Below are 20,134 nucleotides of genomic sequence, written 5' to 3' on the forward strand. Positions count from 1 at the left end.
CTACCTAAGTAGATCAAAAGCATCAAATTTCCCCAAAAAGCATGAGGGCACTGTAACACTGTTGGGTTTGTTTCTTTCTTTATTTGTGGGTTTTTTTTTTTTTTTTAGTATGTTACATTTCCTCTTTTTTAATTCTTTACATGATGCTGAAATTTAGTATGAGTTTATCAGGAACGTCTATTCTGATGTGCAAAGTTACTTCTGGTTTGTCATGGCTTGGCCATAACGTGTACATGAAACCACTTCCTGACCACGTGCTCCCAGTCTGTACAAGCATACAGAAGAATACAGAATTGATTTTCTGTAGTATTTGTGGCCCAAAGTTTAGTTGTATTTGCAGAGGCATTTTTTTGAAGTGTTTAAATGATTTTTTTTTTAAACTATTCTACTACTTATCTCTGTTTGAATCTGAAGCCAAAGTACTTTTCACATATTTTTCACTAATAATTCACTAAATATTTTTGGTTTCTATGTCACAGTGTATGAACAGGTATCACTGCATTGCAGGCAGGATGTTCTCGGAATAAGAAAGCATCATTTGTAAATGCTTGAGTTAACATTCACAAAGATAGCCATATGCTGAGGATGCTGCCAAAGAAGCAAGGATGCAACCAGACTGCACTGGCAGGGTGTTCTTTTCTGACTACAAGAAATCCAGAAAAAAACCCCAACCCCCCAAAACTAAAACAAATCCCAAACCCAACCAAAGAACCCGCTCCCCCCAGAAAATAAAAAAGCAGAAGAGTTGACTGTCTCAAGTTACTATTTCTCAGTTGTCAGATAAAATTTCTTTTTTCCAAATTATCCAAGATCAGCCAAATGGAATAAAAATGGAGGACAGCAAGTGCAAGTGAATTTTTAAAGTAATTTTCCAGTGCCTGGGTTCCAAGACCATTGAAGGAGTTGAGACTAAGTTGATGAAAGCCTTTCCTAAATGAAAACAGAGTGAATTCAGCTTTGTTGATGACTTGGATGAGAGATTCCCTACATACAGACTCAAAACTACTGGAAAAAAAATGTTCCTTAAAAAAGTAAAAAATGTAGTTTATCAATTGAAGCACATTATGCAAAACATTCTAAAGATTTGTATGTACAAAAGATGTTTTAGAAGTTGATAATTTTCATATTAGAAAGGATTTATTCTTATCACTTCTAAGTTATTACAAAATAGTTGTTCATAAACTGAATCTTTATTCAGTTAGTTAAAAAGGAATTGCTAATTATATTGATTTAAAACAGTTTAAAATGCAGTTTATCATGACTAATTTCAGTCTTCTATTAAGCTAGGTAATATTGTTCGCTGTTGAGAGATTTATAAAAAAATCCAATGTCCAATGTGCTACATATTTAATGAAATATGAATAGCTAAATAGCTTTATGCAAAGCAACTAACGCTTCCCAATTTCTGTTGACGCCTGGAGCAGCAAAATATTTAATCATATTCTAAACAAAGCAAAACAAATCTATTGCTATGTTTTTTGTGATTGTTTGAATTTCTCAGAAGTCATTGAAAGAGGACAAAAACATTTGTCATGATTTTTTCCCCTCCATAAATTCTGCAGGCTGAAACTATGCCAACTGTCCTTGGAGGACTGGGAGGGTATTATGGGAGCTCCTATGGAAAGACATATACATCCTTACAATATTTACATTAAAATGATTGTCTCCAATCCTTGGGAAAGCAGATCTTGTAGAAAAAAAATACACAAACCAAAACCAGCCAATACATTTCTCACCTAATAATAAGAACAAAAAATAAGCTTGTAGAAAGCAGGTGTCAAAAAATGACAAGTTAATTGATGAGTCTGGAAGTGGTAAAATGTACCTGGATGATGAAGCTGCTATTCAACCCCAATAAATTCAACAAAATCCTGATATACTTTCTCTCCAAAGCAAGTGGTAATTCTAACTATCTGAGCTGGTCTTTCTCAGAGAAGCCATACAATCGCCATCCTTGGAGATCCTCAGAACTCACCTGGACACTGTCCTGAACAACCTGCTCTAACAACCCTGCTTCACACCGATGACATTCAAGGGTCCCTTCAAACCTAAATTGTTCCAGGATACAGTGAAGCAGTCCAAGGAAGGCCACTGTTCCTGCTTAACCTTTTCTTCCACTTTTGGAGGCACCTCTCTAGGGGACTGATGAGCTTTTGTGGGGCTAGAGCAGACTCCACAGCCTGTAAAGTCAGCGTAGTCTGCAAAAGCAAAGAAGTCACAACGTACATGACTGAGGAGGGGGGGGGGGGGGGGGGGGGGGAAGGGAAATTAATGGATTGCTCTCCCTTAACAAATCTTGGTTTTGCAAGATAGATGATTTGCCTCACTGGGCCCCATAACCATCAGATACATTTAGAGTATGGCTTTGCGTCCAACCTCAATGGATATCCTTTAAGAGAGGAGCCACTTTCTTTCTACTTTACCCCCAGTGTGACTCCTTGCCAACTGAACGCAGCGCTATGAAGCCCACAATAAAGGCTTCTGCTCAAAATTGCTCCACAGTTACCACTGTCTGGTTTCTTTTCAGGATCTAAGCTATGCTGCTCGGATATAGAGGAGGATGGGTTTAAGACTCGATGTGGATCCAAAGGATTTTACAGAGTGTTGTGGATTAACCCTGGGAGACAGCTAAGTACCACACAGCCAACACTACCTGCAGCAAAATGAAAGTCAGCAGCAAACAGGTAAAGTTTATATTGGATGAAGCTGTGCATATTTCTTTTTACAACTGTAAGAATGCAAAGTCTGGTTCCAGAGATGATTACTCTCTGAGCAAGAGAAGCTGCAAAATGCTATCACACTATCACATCTTAGGAAGGCTAAAAGCAAACCCAAGATTAATGCAACAAGGCATAAAAAAAGGAAAGTGTTGGAAAGATGGAGTGATAGTACAAGTACGTTGTACAAGAAGCTCACAAAACCACTTGGCTCCATTAATTTACCTATTACCACTGGGTTTATAATTTTTTTAAGGAAGAAGCTACAAATAAAGCTTGACATCGGTTAACAACATGCTACACATTAAGACTGATATAATTTAACATCATCTACCAGAGCAACTAGCTACCTTCTACATGCAATAGGTCTGCTGATGCTTGGTTCCTTTATTGAAGTAATTCTACTATCCAGCCATCACAAATCTACTCAATTTTTGTCAGATAAGTTGACCTAATTGCCAGGGGTCCAGACAAGCGCTGAAGTAAAACTGTACAAGCAGAAGTGAGAGAAGTACGTGCCCTTTATTGTATCCGGGAATGGTTAAGCAGCTCAGGCATCTTACCCAAACCTATTCTTAGATGTTCAACTCAATATTATTTGAGCACATTTAAATGAATTAGGGTTTACCACTGGAATACTTGGTTGAGTAAAAAGAGTTATCACTGTTTTCCACATCCAGAATTGAAATGCACAGATGGAATGACTTGTAAAGCTGAGAAATGAATCCAGATGTGGTGGGTCAGGGATAATCACCTTAACCATAGAATGTCTTCCCTCTATCTTATTTTAATGCTTTAACCAAATGTACTTATCTATCTATCTATCTGTGTTGTGATGAACCATGAAAGTAAAAGCAGGAAAACCAATAGTGGAAGGCAAGCAGTAAAAGAGAACAAAGGAAGGTGGGATCCAAAACTGAGATGTCTAGACCCAGGGAAAGAAAAGCCTTCCTCTTGAAAGAACTGCCTGACAGGGTAAAACTGCAAGCGGACAGAGATGGTAATGTGCCCTGGTCCAGGAAGAACTGCTAGCAGGGCATAGGCACAAAAAGGACGGTCACACATTCAAAACCCAGCCCTTAACCTCCAACCTGAATTTTACACAGTGGGAAGCAGGGGACAGAGAATTTATTTTGTATTATTTTAAACATACCAGTGGAAATCAGACATTGATAGTACAGAGCTTGAAACAGTCTAGATTCAAGATTAGTAGAAAGAAATGTTGCCCTTCATTGCTTTTTCCAGCAAGATAAAGGGCTAACGGTTCTGCCTATTCAGGACTTAGGCCCTGGTGCACATAAAACTGAAATAACACAAGGCTCTGTAAGTACTTCAAGAGTCTAATATTACAAATAAAAAATATAGTTTTTATTTACTCTGATTAAATTCTCAGACATGTGACAATAATTTGGACATAATAGTCTGAAGTAATGTTTTTATATCCTCTACTAGACCACCTAATAAATTAAAAATAAGAAAGAAGAGAAAAGCTTTTGGCCAGGGAAGACCTTCACATATTTGAAAACAAGCAGCAATACTTGAGCTAAAGAGCAGAAAAGCACAATCATTCTGAGTTTAACTTGGTTATGTTAATTAATCAGACAATCAAAGAGAAACATTGGTTTGTAACTGTGCTACAGAGGTGGGTGATAAAGTCAAGTGATAAATTCAGGCCTTAGAGGAGGCAGGGAGGGAGAGCAAGAGAACAATTGCTTGTGAAGCATTCAGAGACAACTTTATATAGGGAAAAAGTATATCCCTGAACCCAGAGTCTATATTCAGGATGATTTTTAGCAGCCAGTAGAATAGTGACTTTAAATTCCAAGCTTTAATAGTCATCTTTTATTTCTTCAATGAAAATCAGGTTTTAGAAGATTTGGTATTTTTGTATAGATTCCTTCTTTTTGGACAAATTACAGAAAACTCTCTTGAAAAAAACAGAAAAAAAAGTCATTCAAATCTTCAAGACAGCACTCTAAATACATGACAGCAAGAAAAAGTTGCATTTGGTGGCCTGTTTACAATGAAGTGGTGGTCTCAGCCCAGCTGTTAATGATTTTACATGCACACCACATCATTACAAGATCAATGAATGGGCAGCAAGGCAGATTTTCTCTGTAATTACAAGGGTGGATTCTGTGGCTTTAAGTATTGAGACTTATTTCAGGATAGAAGGTATATGGAGGCATGATACACTGCTCTGCTGCACTCATGTAAAGAATCTTGTTTGCTTTAAAGATAAAAATGTTAAAAATAATTCTAGAACAAACTTTATAAAAAAGTAAAACAGTATGTTTGGGACTATTCTGTTCAGCTGAATCCTCTTTTCCTAATAGTATAGGCAGAAAAAACTTCCTAGCCAGGAGTCTATACAGAAATTATTAAGTGAACAATAAGTACAAGTAGCTTGTGGGATCAGAGAAATTGATCACTGCTGGGATTTTACAGCACATGTTAGAGCTTGACTTTAAAACTGCAGATGGATGGCCTTCCATGCTTCAAGTATGTTTGGAAGAGAGTTTTGAAATTAGGTAATTATATTGGTGCTTAGAATTCATAAAGCATGTGAAAATGACCTCTGTGTCTACTCATCAGAAATTTCTGAACACACTGGAATATAATACCTTAATAGTGACACTCTATTCATTAAATGGGACTGTATTAATTAAATCTTCCCTTCTTCTCTACTGAAATTAGAAAGAGAGAGGATGAAACAGAAGTTGGAAATAAAGCTTAGTTGTGGGCAAGACTGTCAATCTGTGCTCAGCCCTGACTCTAGAAACAGCGGAGAGACACATTAAATGATTCACATAGCCCAGGCAGAGCCTCAGCCATCACATGAAGTAAATATTCACTGTGACACTTCAAAACTCCCATTACCTGCAAATACTAAGAAACTGCTCCCAAACCTGACATTCACTGATTACCAGATCTTGCAACTCCCTCCCAATGACTGCCGGATGACCAAGCACAGCCATTATAACCAACAAGAAGCACTAAGTCTCACAAGCCACAACCAAACCATTTTCAAGCAGAGGATGCTATTGTATTGTTGCTAGGTATAATTACTTCTTTCTTGACTCATAAAATAATTAACCCCCCACTTTTAAATGTTAGCTATTTTGCATTTCTTTCCCCCAAAGATTTCGGTGAAATATGCATCCCCAAATACTTAATTTCCTCAAGTGCTTTATTGACCACTGTTTTGGCTAGGAACAGCACAGCAGCTTGTTACTTTTAATTGAACTGCAATGTACATTACTTCATGTTAGAATCAATGACCAAAATTTATTTGAAATGTTTCATTCTCTCATTACAGAAATTCTCCCACTAGCAATGGTTATGGAAGTTGCTGCAAAATGTAACACAATCCCCACTCCTTAATAACACTAAAACAAAGGTGCAGGTTTCAAACCTACAAAATCTTAGATAATTAAGGTATTATAGTCATTATATACAATATATCCCATTGTGCCAACAGGCTGTATAACAGCATTGGTATCAAACCCCACTGGTCTCAGATCCTGTGCTTTTCAAGCAGACTGGTTAGAAAGTCAGTTGTACTAACAGAAAAGTTGCCTTGTCTGCAGCAAGAAGCTAGTTCATGTCTAGAAAAGGTGAATACAATGTAAAGGGAAGGTGATTTTACAGTTGGCCTTTGTTTACCACTATCCTTATGCATCTGTTTAGTCTCTTTTTTTTAAATGACAGTTTTATTGTCATCTTCAAGAAGACATGAGTTTGAGCTTTCAGTTACAGTACTTTCAACAATATTTTTTTCTGCTGAATGAAACGGTGGCTTATGGATTTCTTATGTTATTTAGTTGAGTGCTATTTAAAAGAAACAAAGAAAAAATGTTTTCCCCCCCTCCTCAGTACCTCCCATTAGTCTGCAACAGGATTAAGGCTTTCAAAGCGATGTATGGCAATAGTGTACTAGGACCCAGCCAGGCTTTGTATATTGATTTTAATTCACAATAACTTAATGCACCTGATATAAGTATAATGGCTCAGAAAGAGCTATGATAAGAATATGGATTGAGAGCGGAATTGACTGGAGTGTTTTAGAGTATGTCTAAACAGCACAATGTTAGCTTTAACATAGCTAGCTCAGGTACTGGAATTAGAAAAAGCGTAGTATGGGTATATTAACCTGCTGGGAGCTGCATTATACTTCTTCCAGCAGCCATGTAAGAGCTCCTATTCATATAACAAATTCACATAATACTTCATGACATTGCGCTGTAGTGCTATTCACCTCCTTTTCTACCTTGCATAGTATGGAGGGATATTACAATCAGAGTAAGAACATCTTTCTGTTTAAAAGCCAAGTTTCCTGTGTGCTCTGGGAACTACCTGAATGCAAATATGCCCACAGAGCAGCTGGGTAAGGGTCAGTGAGAAGTTCAGAGCTAAGGAGCCTTGAGAGGTAGCCCTTGACATACAGATGAGTTAGGTTGGTCCTCCTGGGTTTGGCACTGCACCTACCTTGCTGTCAAACTGTGGCCCTAGCCAGGTCCCAAAACATTTCAATTCCTTGATATTAATCTAATCTAGTATATAGCACCTGCTACTTCAGAAAAATGGATTGGGAAAATTAATTGAAAACAAAAGGGGCTGGCTTTCCCAGCAGGCTCTGAGATTAAAGCTTGTAAAACAAATGATCGCAGTAAGCATATGCAGTGTGAATAACCGTAAGGTTTATGACCTACCTGTTTTAATACAAGCTAGGTAGCTCCAAGGGACTTAAAACAACTATTAAAAGTAACCTATTCCCTGTCAGTGGCAATTTAGATTTAGCAGTTCTATAGGTGTGTTGAGGGGAAGAGGAACTGAAAGAAAGGCTCTGCTGCTATCAAGGGATATTACCTTCTATTATAGACTCATAGAATCTTTTGGAAAAGACCCTTTAAGATCGTCCAGTCCAACCATTAACCTAACACTGCCAAGTCCACCACTAAACCATGTCCTTAAACACCACATCTACAAGTCTTTTAAATGCCTCCAGGGGTGGTGAGTCAACCACTTTCCTTGGCAGCCTGTTCCAATGCTTGACAACTCTTTCAAATGAAGACATTTTTCCTAATATCCAATCTAAACCTCCCCTGGTGCAACTTGAGGCCATATCCTATTCTGCTGTCGCTTGCTATTTGGGAGAAGAGATCTACCCCCACCTGCCTACAGCCTCCTTTCAGGTAGTTGTAGAGAGCAATAAGGCCCCCCTCGAGTCTCCTTTTTCTCCAAGCTAAACAACCCCAGTCCCCTCAACCACTTCGCATAAGACTTGTGCTCTAGACCTCTCATGAGCTTCGTTGCCCTTCTCTGGACACGCTCCAGCACCTCAACATCTTTCTTGCAGTGAGGGGCCCAAAATGGAACACAGTATTCAAGGTGTGGCCTCACCATTGCTGAGTACAGGGGAACAATCACTCCTTTGGTCCTACTGTCCACACTGTTTCTGACACAAGCCAGGAGGCTGTTGGCCTCCTTGGCCACCTGGGCACACTGCTGGCTCTTGCTCATTTGGCCACCAGCCAGCACCCCCAGGTCCTTTCCCACCAGGCAGCTTTCCAGCCAGTCTCCCCAAGCCTGTAGCGTTGTGTGGGGTTGTTGAGACCCAAGTGCAGGACCCGGCACTGAGCCTTGTTGAACTTCATACAATTGGCCTCAGCCCATCGATCCAGCCTGTCCAGACCCCTCTGCAGAGCCTGCCTGCCCTCCAGCAGATCAACACTCCCCTGCAACTTGGTGTCTGCTGCAAACTTACTGAGGGTGTGCTCGATCCCCTCATCCAGATCATTGATAAAGACATTAAACAGAACTGGAGTCAGTACTGAGCCCTGGGGAACACCACTTGCGACCAGCTGCCAGCTGGATGTAACTCCATTTACTGCCACTTGTTGGACTCAGCCGTCCAGCCAGCTTTTTACCCAGCACAGAGTACACCCGTCCAAGCCATGAGCAGCCAGTTTCTCCAGGAGAATGCTGTGGGAGATGGTGTCAAAGGTATTACTGAGGTCTAGGTAGACAACATCCACAGCCTTTTCCTCATCCACTAGGCAGGTCATCTTGCTGTAGAAGGAGATCAGGTTTGTCAAGCATGTTGTTATAATGTTTGCAGGCAGAGGAAAATGGAATTTTCAGACAGAATGCCTCCTGTCCCCTTTTCCTGCTTAGGAAGGTAACAGGGCTGGCAGCCCTTGGGGGAGAAGCAAGGCAGGTGACTGAGGGCAAAAGGCACTTCAGGAACCTTATTTTCTTCCATCTTTGTTTATGGGTCATCATTCTTAGTCTCCAAGAAAGAAAAGCAGAAATTTCACTTCTTTCTGCTTCATTGCTTTAATACTGGCACTTTCCCTGCAATGATAAACTTTTTAGCAGAACCTGTTGTAATCACACAGGGGGTAATGGTTTGAAACTAAAAGAGGGTAGATTTATACTAGATATAAAGAAGAAATTTTTCACTATGAGGGTGGTGAAATGCTGAAACAAGTTGCCCAGAGAGGTGGTAGATGACCCATCTAAACAACCTAATCTAGTTGAAGATGTCCCTGCTCATAGCAGGTGGGGTTGGACTAGATGACCTTTAAAGGTCCCTTCCAACCCAAAGTATTCTATGATTCTATGTTTCTATTCTATATTAAAGATTAAGTTTTCTCATTAGGCACCCAAGTATATTAAGTACATTGATGTGCATGAACCGATGGCATGCTGTCTGCACGCGTGGAAGGGAGAGGTAGTGTTGAAATATGGCCAATATAATGGCAGACATAAGGATACAGAGGTCTGGAAGGGATCAGCATCCCAGCTGACTAGCACAGTGTAGAAAGTTTTGGTTTAATTCAGCTTATGGCACTAATATGTATTCTGGAAGTTTGTGCCTGTGCAGTAAGCTAGGACTGTACAGGCAGTTTCAGGAGGCACAACTAAGGAGCAACTTTTATGCTGAAATGCTGAATGGGAGGGCAAGCTAGAAAAATAGTAGGTGCTATTTGCTATTCAGGGTAAGAGGGAGAAAGACACATATGAAGGCTTCTCTTGAATGTTCATAACAATTATAACTGCCACATAATGCAACTATTACCGATTTTCAGCCTTCATGTTTCTATCTGCCTGACAGCATAAGCTAAAAAGCAGGGAACTTCAGGAAAAAGGTGCCTCATTGTGGAATCCCCAGCACTGTCTCCTTGCTATCTAACAATACCTGGCTCAGCTGAAGTAGAAATGTCTTTCCTTATTTTCTAAAATGAAAGGCTTAGCACTGCAATAAAAGTGCCTGGTTTTTATAATTAAATTGTTTCTAACTGGTACTTTCACAAGAGGAAATTTTTACTTAAGAAGCAATATAAAATGCATTATATAGAGTCTGGGCATAAAAATACTATTGCATTTCTTGCATACCCTATATTTAAAAATACCCAAATTACAAATAATTCTAGCTAAAGTTTCTGATCAGAGTCAGGTCAATATAAACTGCTCCTGCAACTCCCTCTCCTTCATTTCTAATTCTCTATACTTGTTACTATGTTCTTTTATTCCAATAATTCCAACCTGTTTTGTTTTATTTGCCTAGAAATAGATATGGTTTCATGGAAATGCAAGCTTGAAAGAATCTCTAAAACCTTATTTCTTTCCTCTGACTCAGGATAAAACTACCCAAACTAAGCAAGATAAACATGAACCTACTCTTCCTGGACAGACCTCTGACAAAGCAGAGTCCACAGCCTTCTTAAAACAGAATGATTAAGTATTCTAAGCATTAGAAAGTGTAATAGGAGCTCTGAGAACTACACTTACCTTGTGATGGGAAACATTTCCTGCAACTATTAATAGTCTGTTTATCCTTAAAATCGTTGACAAAACTTGACCATCCAAAACGCAATTAAGTTCCATTTTTTATTTTAAAGATATGAAAATAATTTTTAGGAGAGTAAAAGGCTATTCAAATTGTCAGCACACATCCCAATCCATTTAAAAAAAATCCTCCTTACATTAGGAATGAGCAAACTATTCCTAAAAGCTGTAAAAGTAAATAGTTGTTTTTTTTTAATGTAAGAACTTGAGTTTCAATAACTGCTTGTCCAGAATCATGCCCTGAAATCTGAATTCAAGTTTCCAAATTGGAAAATTTGCTCCATGAAAAGATATTCCAATACCAACTGACTTTTCCTAATGTGACAGCCAGTCTTATCATGCATATCTCACACAGAATGACACGTTTTATGTCATCAAGCAGGGTAACTATGAAGAATAGTAAATAGTAAGCCTAATCCTGTCATGCATCATTGCTCCTGATGATTTATTTCTTTTACCAATGAAATGAACACCTCTACCACTGTTGCTATAATTTACCACCATTTCACTGAACATTTTTCTTTATGTGTTTGTCTATAAAAGATCCATTCTTTCCAACTTTCCTTCAAATGTTGTCCTGGTTTTGGCTAGGATAGAATTAATTTTCTTCCTAGTGGCTAGTACAGTGCTGTGTTTTGGATTCAGTATGAAAATAATGTTGATAACACACTGATGTTTTAGTTGTTGCTAAGCAGTGCTTACTTTAAGCCAAGGACTTTTCAGTTTCCCAAGCTCTGCAATTGAGCAGATGCACAAGACACCGGGAGGAAGCATAGCCAGGACAGCTGACCTGAACTATCCAAAGGGATATTCCATACCATAGAACATTATACTTGTTATATAAACTGTGAGGTGTTGGCCAGGGGCTGCTGATTGCTGCTCAAGGACTGGCTGGGCATCGGTCAGTGGATGGTGAGCAATTGTATTGTGCATCACTTGTTTTTTATTCCTCTCTCTCCCTCTCCTCTTCATTACAATTACTATTGCTGCTGTTATTATTATTATTATTATTATTATTCCTAGTTTATTTCGATTATTAAACTGTTCTTATCTCAACCCATGGGTTTTACTTTTTCCTGATTCTCCTTCCCATCTCACCAGGGGCATGGGGAGGAGGGGGAAATGCACGAGCAGCTGCATGGTACTTAGTGCCTGGCTGGCGTTACACCACAACAAAGATGGGTATGGGCAGCCAAAAGGAAGAGAAATCAAGACACAGGGATTCGTTGCTGCCTAGGAAATTTTGAATTCTTTACAACTACCATGGAATATACTAAAATTTCAAGGTTTTTTGAAATATTTTAACTACTGCACACATAGTATATACTATATACATTACTGAGTTATAGTGTATAGATTTTATGACAGACTCCAGATAGAATAAACTATGTCACTCAAGTTTTCTGCCATCCAAAGAAGGTAAGTTATCAGAGAGGGATTCATCCCTTACAGGTAAAAGAGTAAAATATGTTTGCTCAAAACTCAAATACTACAACTGATGAGGACAGTCAAGTAATATTTCTTAACCTTACCAACTCCTAAGGCATTTCTGCTGACATAGGAAATTCACTATGGTGTACTACAGTCCAATATACTAATCATGTTGAGACACAGAGCAATATATAATTTAATACAATACATGCTTTAACTAAAAGTATTCTTTTCAAAGATTGTAGACACTGGTGCATAGAAAGTGCAGCCTGGCAGAATGAAGAAGGATTCACAAAAGTGCACACCGTTCAATTGTGAAAATGGGAAAAAGGATCAGAACTACATGGGAAAAGTGAGCATGAAAAAAATGGGAGAAAATGGAAGAGGCAATATCTATGGGATTATTCTGATTGTACTCTATTATAAAATATTTGTTGAGTATTTCCTGAGGTATCCCACACATAATCTTTGCAGCAGTTGATATTTATTTTACAATCATTCACTGATGTTTCTGTCCTGCCGTTTTTTTTATCCTTCATCACTTCTGACCATTTGTTCCTCGGCATATGGTCTTATTTCATCTCTCTCATGCCTTTTCTTTTTCCTATCAGTCTGAAAGCTACTCCAGCTTCTTGGAAAGGACTCTTTTTACTTTGTTTAAACCAGTGTTGGAAGTCAAACCCCAAAGACAGTCTCAGCCTTTAAAACCAGGACTTAGCTTTGTATCTTACTTTTGATCTTTTCTCTGAGTGGTAAATTCAACAGAAAAAGGGAATGAAGATCCAGACCTCCTGCCAGCTCATGTCCCTAAAGATATCATCTGCTTTCAGGTTTGGTTTTTTTTCCTAATCTGGGAAACAAATGCTCATGCAGTTAATGCCAACCATTGAGAATTAAACTAGTCCACTACGATAATTTTTTTTCTCTGGTGTAAGTGATCTTTTACTTTTTCTACTCTTGCCTACCCTTTTGCCAGCCCTTTCACTACACCGTGTCCCACAGTGCCCACCTGGAGCCAAGGGTCACTAAACTGTCTCTGGTCCCTCTAGCTCTATGCAAGTAATCTAGGTAATAACACTCAAGAAATAGTGCATAGGGTTGTATGGCAAAGCATAATTCAGTATGGGTTGTTATTATTTTTCTTTCCTTCATCCTGCCTGCATTTTCAGAACCATCCAGATATGAAAATACATGTCTCCTGCTTGGGAGCTGTATTGAATTTTCATGTAAAGTCACAAATATATTTTGCACCATAAGGAAGTTACATCTTATGCACTTTCAGAAAAGGCTCTGTACTTTTCAATCAAGGTGTTAATTCTTTAAAATGGGGAATTTCAAACTTTTTCTTTTCAAACAACAGGGTTTTTTTTTAGAAACATAGTTTTGTGAATACCTGCTGGCCTATTCATTGTCAAACAGGCCAAATCTCATTCCATTTCTGATGGCTTAACATGTATATGAATAATTCATTAATTGCCACTGCTACTAAAATGCTATTATGAGAATATCTGCTGTATTCTAGCTCCCTTTCAGTAAAAGTGAGAAGCTGAAAAAGGGGAGAATAAACTGAAATAGCCAAAATGGATATCTAGCTAAATTTGTGCTTGGACAATTGTTCATTCAAGACACTCTGAATTTGTTTGGACTTACTATGCTGACCTTTGACTGAGCTGTATTTCAGAAATTCAGAATACATTTCACAAATTCACAAGCAAGTCACTTGAACTGAAAAGTAACTTGTCAAACACAAAGTTCAAACTTCAGCTGCATGAGGGGAAGCAGTCCGAGACAGAGACATTTAAATAAGACAAAATAAATCTTTTTTGTGTAGAAAGTGTGGTACTAATCCAAGTTAGATTAAAACGTTGAATCACATGTACATGGGCATGACTATAGATCCCCTCAGAACGAACCACAAAGAATTATTTCTTATTCCTATTTATGTAAAGGATACAATTTGCATTAACTTCAGAGGAGCCAGGGTTCACTGCCAAATGAAACCAGAGATGTACAATTTGGGGACACACTGTATTTTGTCATATTCGCAAAGAGATTTTGTTTTAGATCTGCAGATGTGCATCCCATAATTATTAAATTTATCTAAGGAAAGGAATTAGTAGATGGATGCAGATGATGGGAATCATTCAGCACTCTCTTTTTGAAGGACTGTTTTGGGGAAATTAGTTGCAATCATTTATCATTTTCAGACTGTAGAATGTTTCAGTTCATAATAAGGATAATGCAGTATAACCCAGGTATTGCAATTCACTATCCTCTCAAGTCCTACTGCAAGTTTTAGAACAAGTCCTTTTCAACCTGAAGGCATAAAAAAATGAAATTGGAAGATAGAAAGACACAAGAGATTCAAAACATTAACAGAACAAATTAACAAACTAACATTAACTTCTCAAATCTCAATGAAAAAGAAACCTATTAATAAAGTTCAGTAGTAATATTGTTTAATTTTAACATAAACCACCTTGTCTCCCCAGATCAAGACCATACTGTTTGAAAGTGGCAGAATTAATAACTAATCATTCATAGTCAATAATGGATTTGTTATTTTTGACAGAAATTAATTGACTTAATTTAAGAACTCTGAAGAAAGATGGAAAAAGATGTATGATAAATATCATCACTAAAGTAAAGTTGATGGGTGAAATCCCTCCTGCACTCACATCAAAGGGAAGAATCACACATTTTCATCACACAGGTTAAAAATAAATCTCCAGTTTTGTCCTAGCCAGCAGATACAAAACCAGATGAACACTGCACTTCCACAAATTGCTATGACCTTGATTTACCTGAAAGAGTTCTGTTGGTTTGTTCAAACTAGAACTCAAAATTTTTCTTCTATTTCACAAAATTAATAGCCTTAACAGCAAATTTCCTTTGATAATAGCTGTGAAATGAACAGGGCTTAATGAAATTCCAGTCATTGTCTTTGCTGACCAAGTTTTTCTAAGAACAAGTTTTTCTAAATTGAGTAACAACAAATAAAAGGACTAAAAGTCTAATTTTAAAATGAGAGAAAACAAGTATTAATACATTTTATTTATTCATTGTATTCCAGGAAAAAATAACATAATTGCACCATTGTAATAAGCTATGTGAATAAAGATGGGAACCAAACTATAATTAGCAACAAGTAAAGGCCTGTAAATTTATCCTATAGCAACATATATGTCTGAAGTAATGATATGATAATGACAACTATTTAGAAGTCAGCATATCTTTATGATTAATCCTTACTTATAGTAAGAGCAGCGAGAGAAACTGTTAAAGGGTAAGGACTGTAACTAATACTTTGTCACCCACAGGGGTGGCAACAATATCTGTGGATATCCAAAGATTAAAAGAGGTTAGAAATAATTAGATCTTTGCAATTCTGGCATCTGCACTGTCCAACGCCTCTTCAGGCTTTTGGTTAGTAACCTTGATTTTCTGCCTGCCTGCCTGCCTCTAAGCCATTGGAGTTTATGGATGAGGGAGAAATGGTATTTTATCTTCCTGATTTCTGGCATATGGGGGAAAGTACCATCAATCAAGGAAACTGATAGTGAAAAATATTTCTTCTGGTTCATGAGTTTATGCTTCTTCCCTTTATGTAGTTTACAAAATCCTTGTCTTTCATCTTTCCTAAGTAAAATCAAACAAACCTTGATTTGTATTGTGGTTCACAGTCGGTTTCATCTAGATTGCACTGACCAACCATGCAAACCTCTACAATTTTAAGAGAATAAAGGAAGCTTTATGCTATGAAACCAATACGAAACATTTGCATCTTCCCCATGTATTGCCTTCAGTGCATTCTATGTAAAATGAGACAGTTAGCAAAATGTTAAATTTAAAAAAGCACAATTCAGACTAACCATGGTTTTCACTAGTTGTTCATGGAAGTTGTCATGAGTTGTGCTCTGAAATGTAACAAAGCCAAATGGCTTTTGTGTGCTCATGTGAGGCATCGAGCAAGGATTACAGTGAAGAGACAACCACCATGTGCTGTGTGCTGAACTTTAAACGTCTGCCTTCTGGATTTATTATTGATATAGAATCCTATCAGCTTAACTAATGACTTTTTTTTTATTTTTGCAAGTTGCTAAATATTCATGCTATAATGACTTGAAAGAAGAATGTTCACTGGCAAGCAAACTAAAATAACGGGATGAAATCAGAGGAATGGAATGGTGAGAGGCAGAAGAAGAAATAATAAAAAATCAAAAGGTCCAAGACACTAATTTGAATTTATTTTGCTAGACAACATCCATAGATCTTTTTTTTAACAGAATATTGTACCAAATCAATTAACATGAGTGTCAGGCAAATCACAAAGTCCAGCCACTGCCACCACAATGCTATTTTGGTGAACATGTACTTAAAAGTATAAACCCCCCACTACTGCTTTGTCTTTTTCTGTGCCTTCACGCTTATTAGGTTGGAGGTTGCTTTTTTTTGTACATCTCACAGGAAGTTCTCTAGCATACTAAGAGCTGGAACTGACTGGACACTCCAACAGATAATATAATTAATTGGAGGGGTACAAAACTCCTCTGTTTGTGGCACTGACATGCTCTGGTAATTTCACTTTCCACCCCTGATTGAGCCTTTTCCTTCATCATATAATGTAAACAATGCAATCCATGGAAACCACTCTTGCCTTGTTCTTCATAAGCAAGTGGTCAGGCCCTCAAACACCAAATTGGTAATGGAAATCACAAGGAGATAGTAGAGAGAGGGAAGTAGCTCAATATAACCTTCACAGTTCTGCAGCCTTGGGTCAACTTTATGTTTGGGCATCAGTCTAAAGAGGCCTACATGTCTTATTAATTTCTTTTTATTTCTTTCTTCCCCTCCTCCCAGCTTTAACAAATTCTGCTCGCACTGGCCTCCTACCACAAAATACCTTCCTATTCTGGAGGGAATTGTCTGTTCAGTTTTAAACCAACTACTTTGCTGCAGCTGCTTAATTCAAAGTGCCCACAGAGGGGAAGAACCTGGCTGAAGAAGATCTAGGAGGGGACAGTGGATGTTTTACTGTACTAGAGTTACTCACCCTAAGCTGACCTTGAATATTTTCTGTGTGGCAAATTGTGTCAGACTGCACTCAATTTGGCAAGGTAATTGGAAAGCAGCTACATCTTATAAATCATTTAGAGTTTTAGCTAGGTAACTTTAGCTAACATGGCACTTGAGGTTGCCCTTTATCAGTTCATATGGTTGCCTTATCTAATTTAGTATGTGTCTGTGGAAGAAGCAGATTTTAATTCTGAAATGAACTGTACTGATAAATAATTTTATTTTGTGTAAATTGCTCCATTGCTCTGGTATTTACAAGCTGGAATCAGACACTCAAACATCGATTAATTTCTTGGTAAAATGGTGTGTTTAATAAAAAGGTGAGGCAAGAGGAAGAAAATACATTCCTGCTAGTGCAAAAGGATGAGGATCTACTTACCAGCACAGTCACCACACGCAGAACCACACCTCGCATGTTATTCTCCAGCTTTCTGTCTGTTAGTGACCCATTCAGACCAGTGATGGGATTCCAGCAGCCAAGCTGAAAGGGAAAACGGAAATGATTTGCTCATTGCCCATAAAAATTTGCTAGTCATTCCTCTTAGGTAGCTTTAAGCAAGAACACAAGAAATAAACAGTACACCTTCTGGAACCAATGAGATGAAAAATCAGAGAAGGGCTTGCACACAGATTCATCTTTAATTTGCAAATTAAGCAATTAGGGATATCAGTTTACGCTCTTAAATACCAGTGTGCAATGGATGACAGCATCCAGGGTTTGGTGGTATATGTATTACTTTAGAAGAGCTCAGGGAGGACTTCTATGTTAATGGAAAATATTTAAAAAAGTAGTATGGCTGTAACAATATTTGTACCTTGCTTTCAGTAATACACTAATTGAAGAAATAATAGCTACTATAATTTTAGCATGCTGTCTGCTCCAGCCCGTCTTTCCTAGCAGAACTCTGATGAAAGGAATTACACTAGTTTTAATTAAAGCTTATACTACTCATTGATAATGAAACAGCAGTGATTTTTAGCCTGGTTAAAAATCACATTTAAAGATGATTGAGGAAAAGACCATTGAATAGGCACACCACAGTACTGAGAAAGGACTGCAACAGATAATGCAGTAAAAAAAGCAGCAACAAGATGTGCTGCATTGGTGTTATTGCATTTCTTGGGCTTCTATGGACAGAAGCTTTATCTTCAGGGTTCTCTGTAGGACTAACTGCCTTTCAATCTAGATGTAGTAGATACTGACCTATAAGTTAGGTTACCTAAAAATATAACTTTCTACATTTTTACACAACGGTAGATGCTTGTCTTGGGTACAGAGAAAAAGACCAACCAACCACGCATCCCTTAGTACCATGTACAAACATTACAAAGTTTCATTTTTGGAATTCATTACCACATTCATCTGTCCTGTACAATTACTAGTGTTAAATTCAAAACCCAACAGGACAATGACTGATTGCAGAGGAGTTTGGAGCAGAGTCTCAATTACAGCATATAAAATAATTGCCTATGTAAACCTGTTATAGAGTAAAAAGAGGTAGGCACCTGCAGGTACCAGTTCTTGCTCTGAATTGCATCCTCCATGGGCTGTGCACAAAATCTATGGAGGGATGCTTATCTTCTGACTCGTGTAGGTAACTTAAGCCTCTAAACCCAGGTGGTTTTCATGTCTCTATTTAAAGGCACAAAAGGTCTTGCTCTAACAAGACCAAGATTAACATCAGTAGGTTACTGCTGGGCCCAGTGGCCTCTACCAGGACTGGTCTCTCAGAGAATGCAACCCTATAATCTGTGAGAAATATAAACTGTAAACCATCCAAAATATTTCTGTACTTTAATGCACAGTCACTGAAATGGCAGGGTACCTGACCCAGCTGAAGGGGTCTGTGAAAGAACGGGAGTACCTTTGCCGGTTGTGATTGAACACAAATTTACAGAAAGCGTTATTTTCAGTCCTTCATGGGAAAAGCTTGTGTATATGTGTTTCATAGATCTTTCAAAGTGAGACAGAAAATGAGGAACTAACTCTGAGTACACACATTTAACAAATTAAGAAGTAGACCGTTCAAAATATTTTTCTCCATTACATCCACTAAAGTATTTCAAAGCAACTTCTAAATTATATAATTTCAATATATTGATATCAATTCTTTGAAGCTGTCTCCTTAAGAAATGCACACCTCCAAAAGCAAAAAACCCAAACCTTTCTGCAATGATATAGAGGTTAGGTTTCACTCGATGATCTTAAAGGTCTTTTCCAACCTAAATGTTCCTATGATTCTATGTTTCCCAACAGAAGATGGGCTTAAAACAATGTAGCAATTTCTCTCTGCCATTTTCAGAAGGGCTCAGGGCTGTCCTAATTCTTGCCACTTTGAAGTTAAGATTATACTATTGTCAGGGGATGAGCAAGGGTAACAATGACCATACTTTTAATGTCAAGTAATAATTGAATCAAGGATCTACTGGATTCAGAACTCTGGCAGAAATCATTGGAAGTAGCAGTAGGATACGAGGAGGAATGAAAGTATGAGGCATCGTATTTATCTCTTGCAATTACTCACCTTCCCAACAGCTATTTCTAAATAAAAGCACAAACTACCACTGCTTGGTTTCCTCATTTCACATTTCTATCACACAAATTATAGTGGCCATCTCTGCTTCTTCTGTACCTCCACAGCATGTCTAGCTATCCACAGCAGTATGGATGAACTGCTGACATGTTCCAGGTCCTCATCACTCCTCTGGCAAAGCCTTCCAATGCTTTGAGCTGAATAACCTAATTGCTGAAGTGTGTTACCTGTAATAATGCAGTGAAACATAGTGAAGGCATTTGAAGTGCGCGCGCTGTGCGCTGTATGGGATACATCACTGCCATCCTGGGAAGGAAAGCATTTGATAGTCTAATTTTTCTGTACTAAAAATATTGAAAATGGCATTAAGTTCAGAACAAAAGTGCATTAAATCAATTTGGCAGTTTTCATTCTTAGTCACATAAAGAAACTAATTAGAACTTAGATACAACTAGCATAACCAAATGTGCTGGAAGTATAATCACCACAGAAATTGTTACTGCTTTTGCCAGATTTTAAATC

At 38.0% G+C, this 20,134-nt stretch overlaps 1 protein-coding gene across 3 annotated transcripts in view; it reads right to left on the reverse strand.

Moving 5' to 3' along the window:
* The window catches only part of GRID2 (glutamate ionotropic receptor delta type subunit 2), a 790,688-nt gene that overhangs the window by 143,429 nt on the left and 627,125 nt on the right, over positions 1 to 20,134 (reverse strand). For all 3 annotated transcript variants that reach the window (XR_013924346.1, XR_013924347.1, XM_080368765.1), the window contains exon 9: positions 17,458 to 17,559. Coding sequence is in view for 1 of the 3 variants with exons in the window: in XM_080368765.1 (XP_080224891.1) it covers positions 17,458 to 17,559 (102 nt within the window). In the remaining 2 variants the exon portion in view is untranslated. The remainder of the gene's footprint in view (positions 1 to 17,457; positions 17,560 to 20,134) is intronic.

The sequence above is a fragment of the Falco punctatus genome, assembly GCF_963210335.1.
Source record: "Falco punctatus genome assembly, chromosome: 1".
Lineage (NCBI taxonomy): Eukaryota > Metazoa > Chordata > Aves > Falconiformes > Falconidae > Falco > Falco punctatus.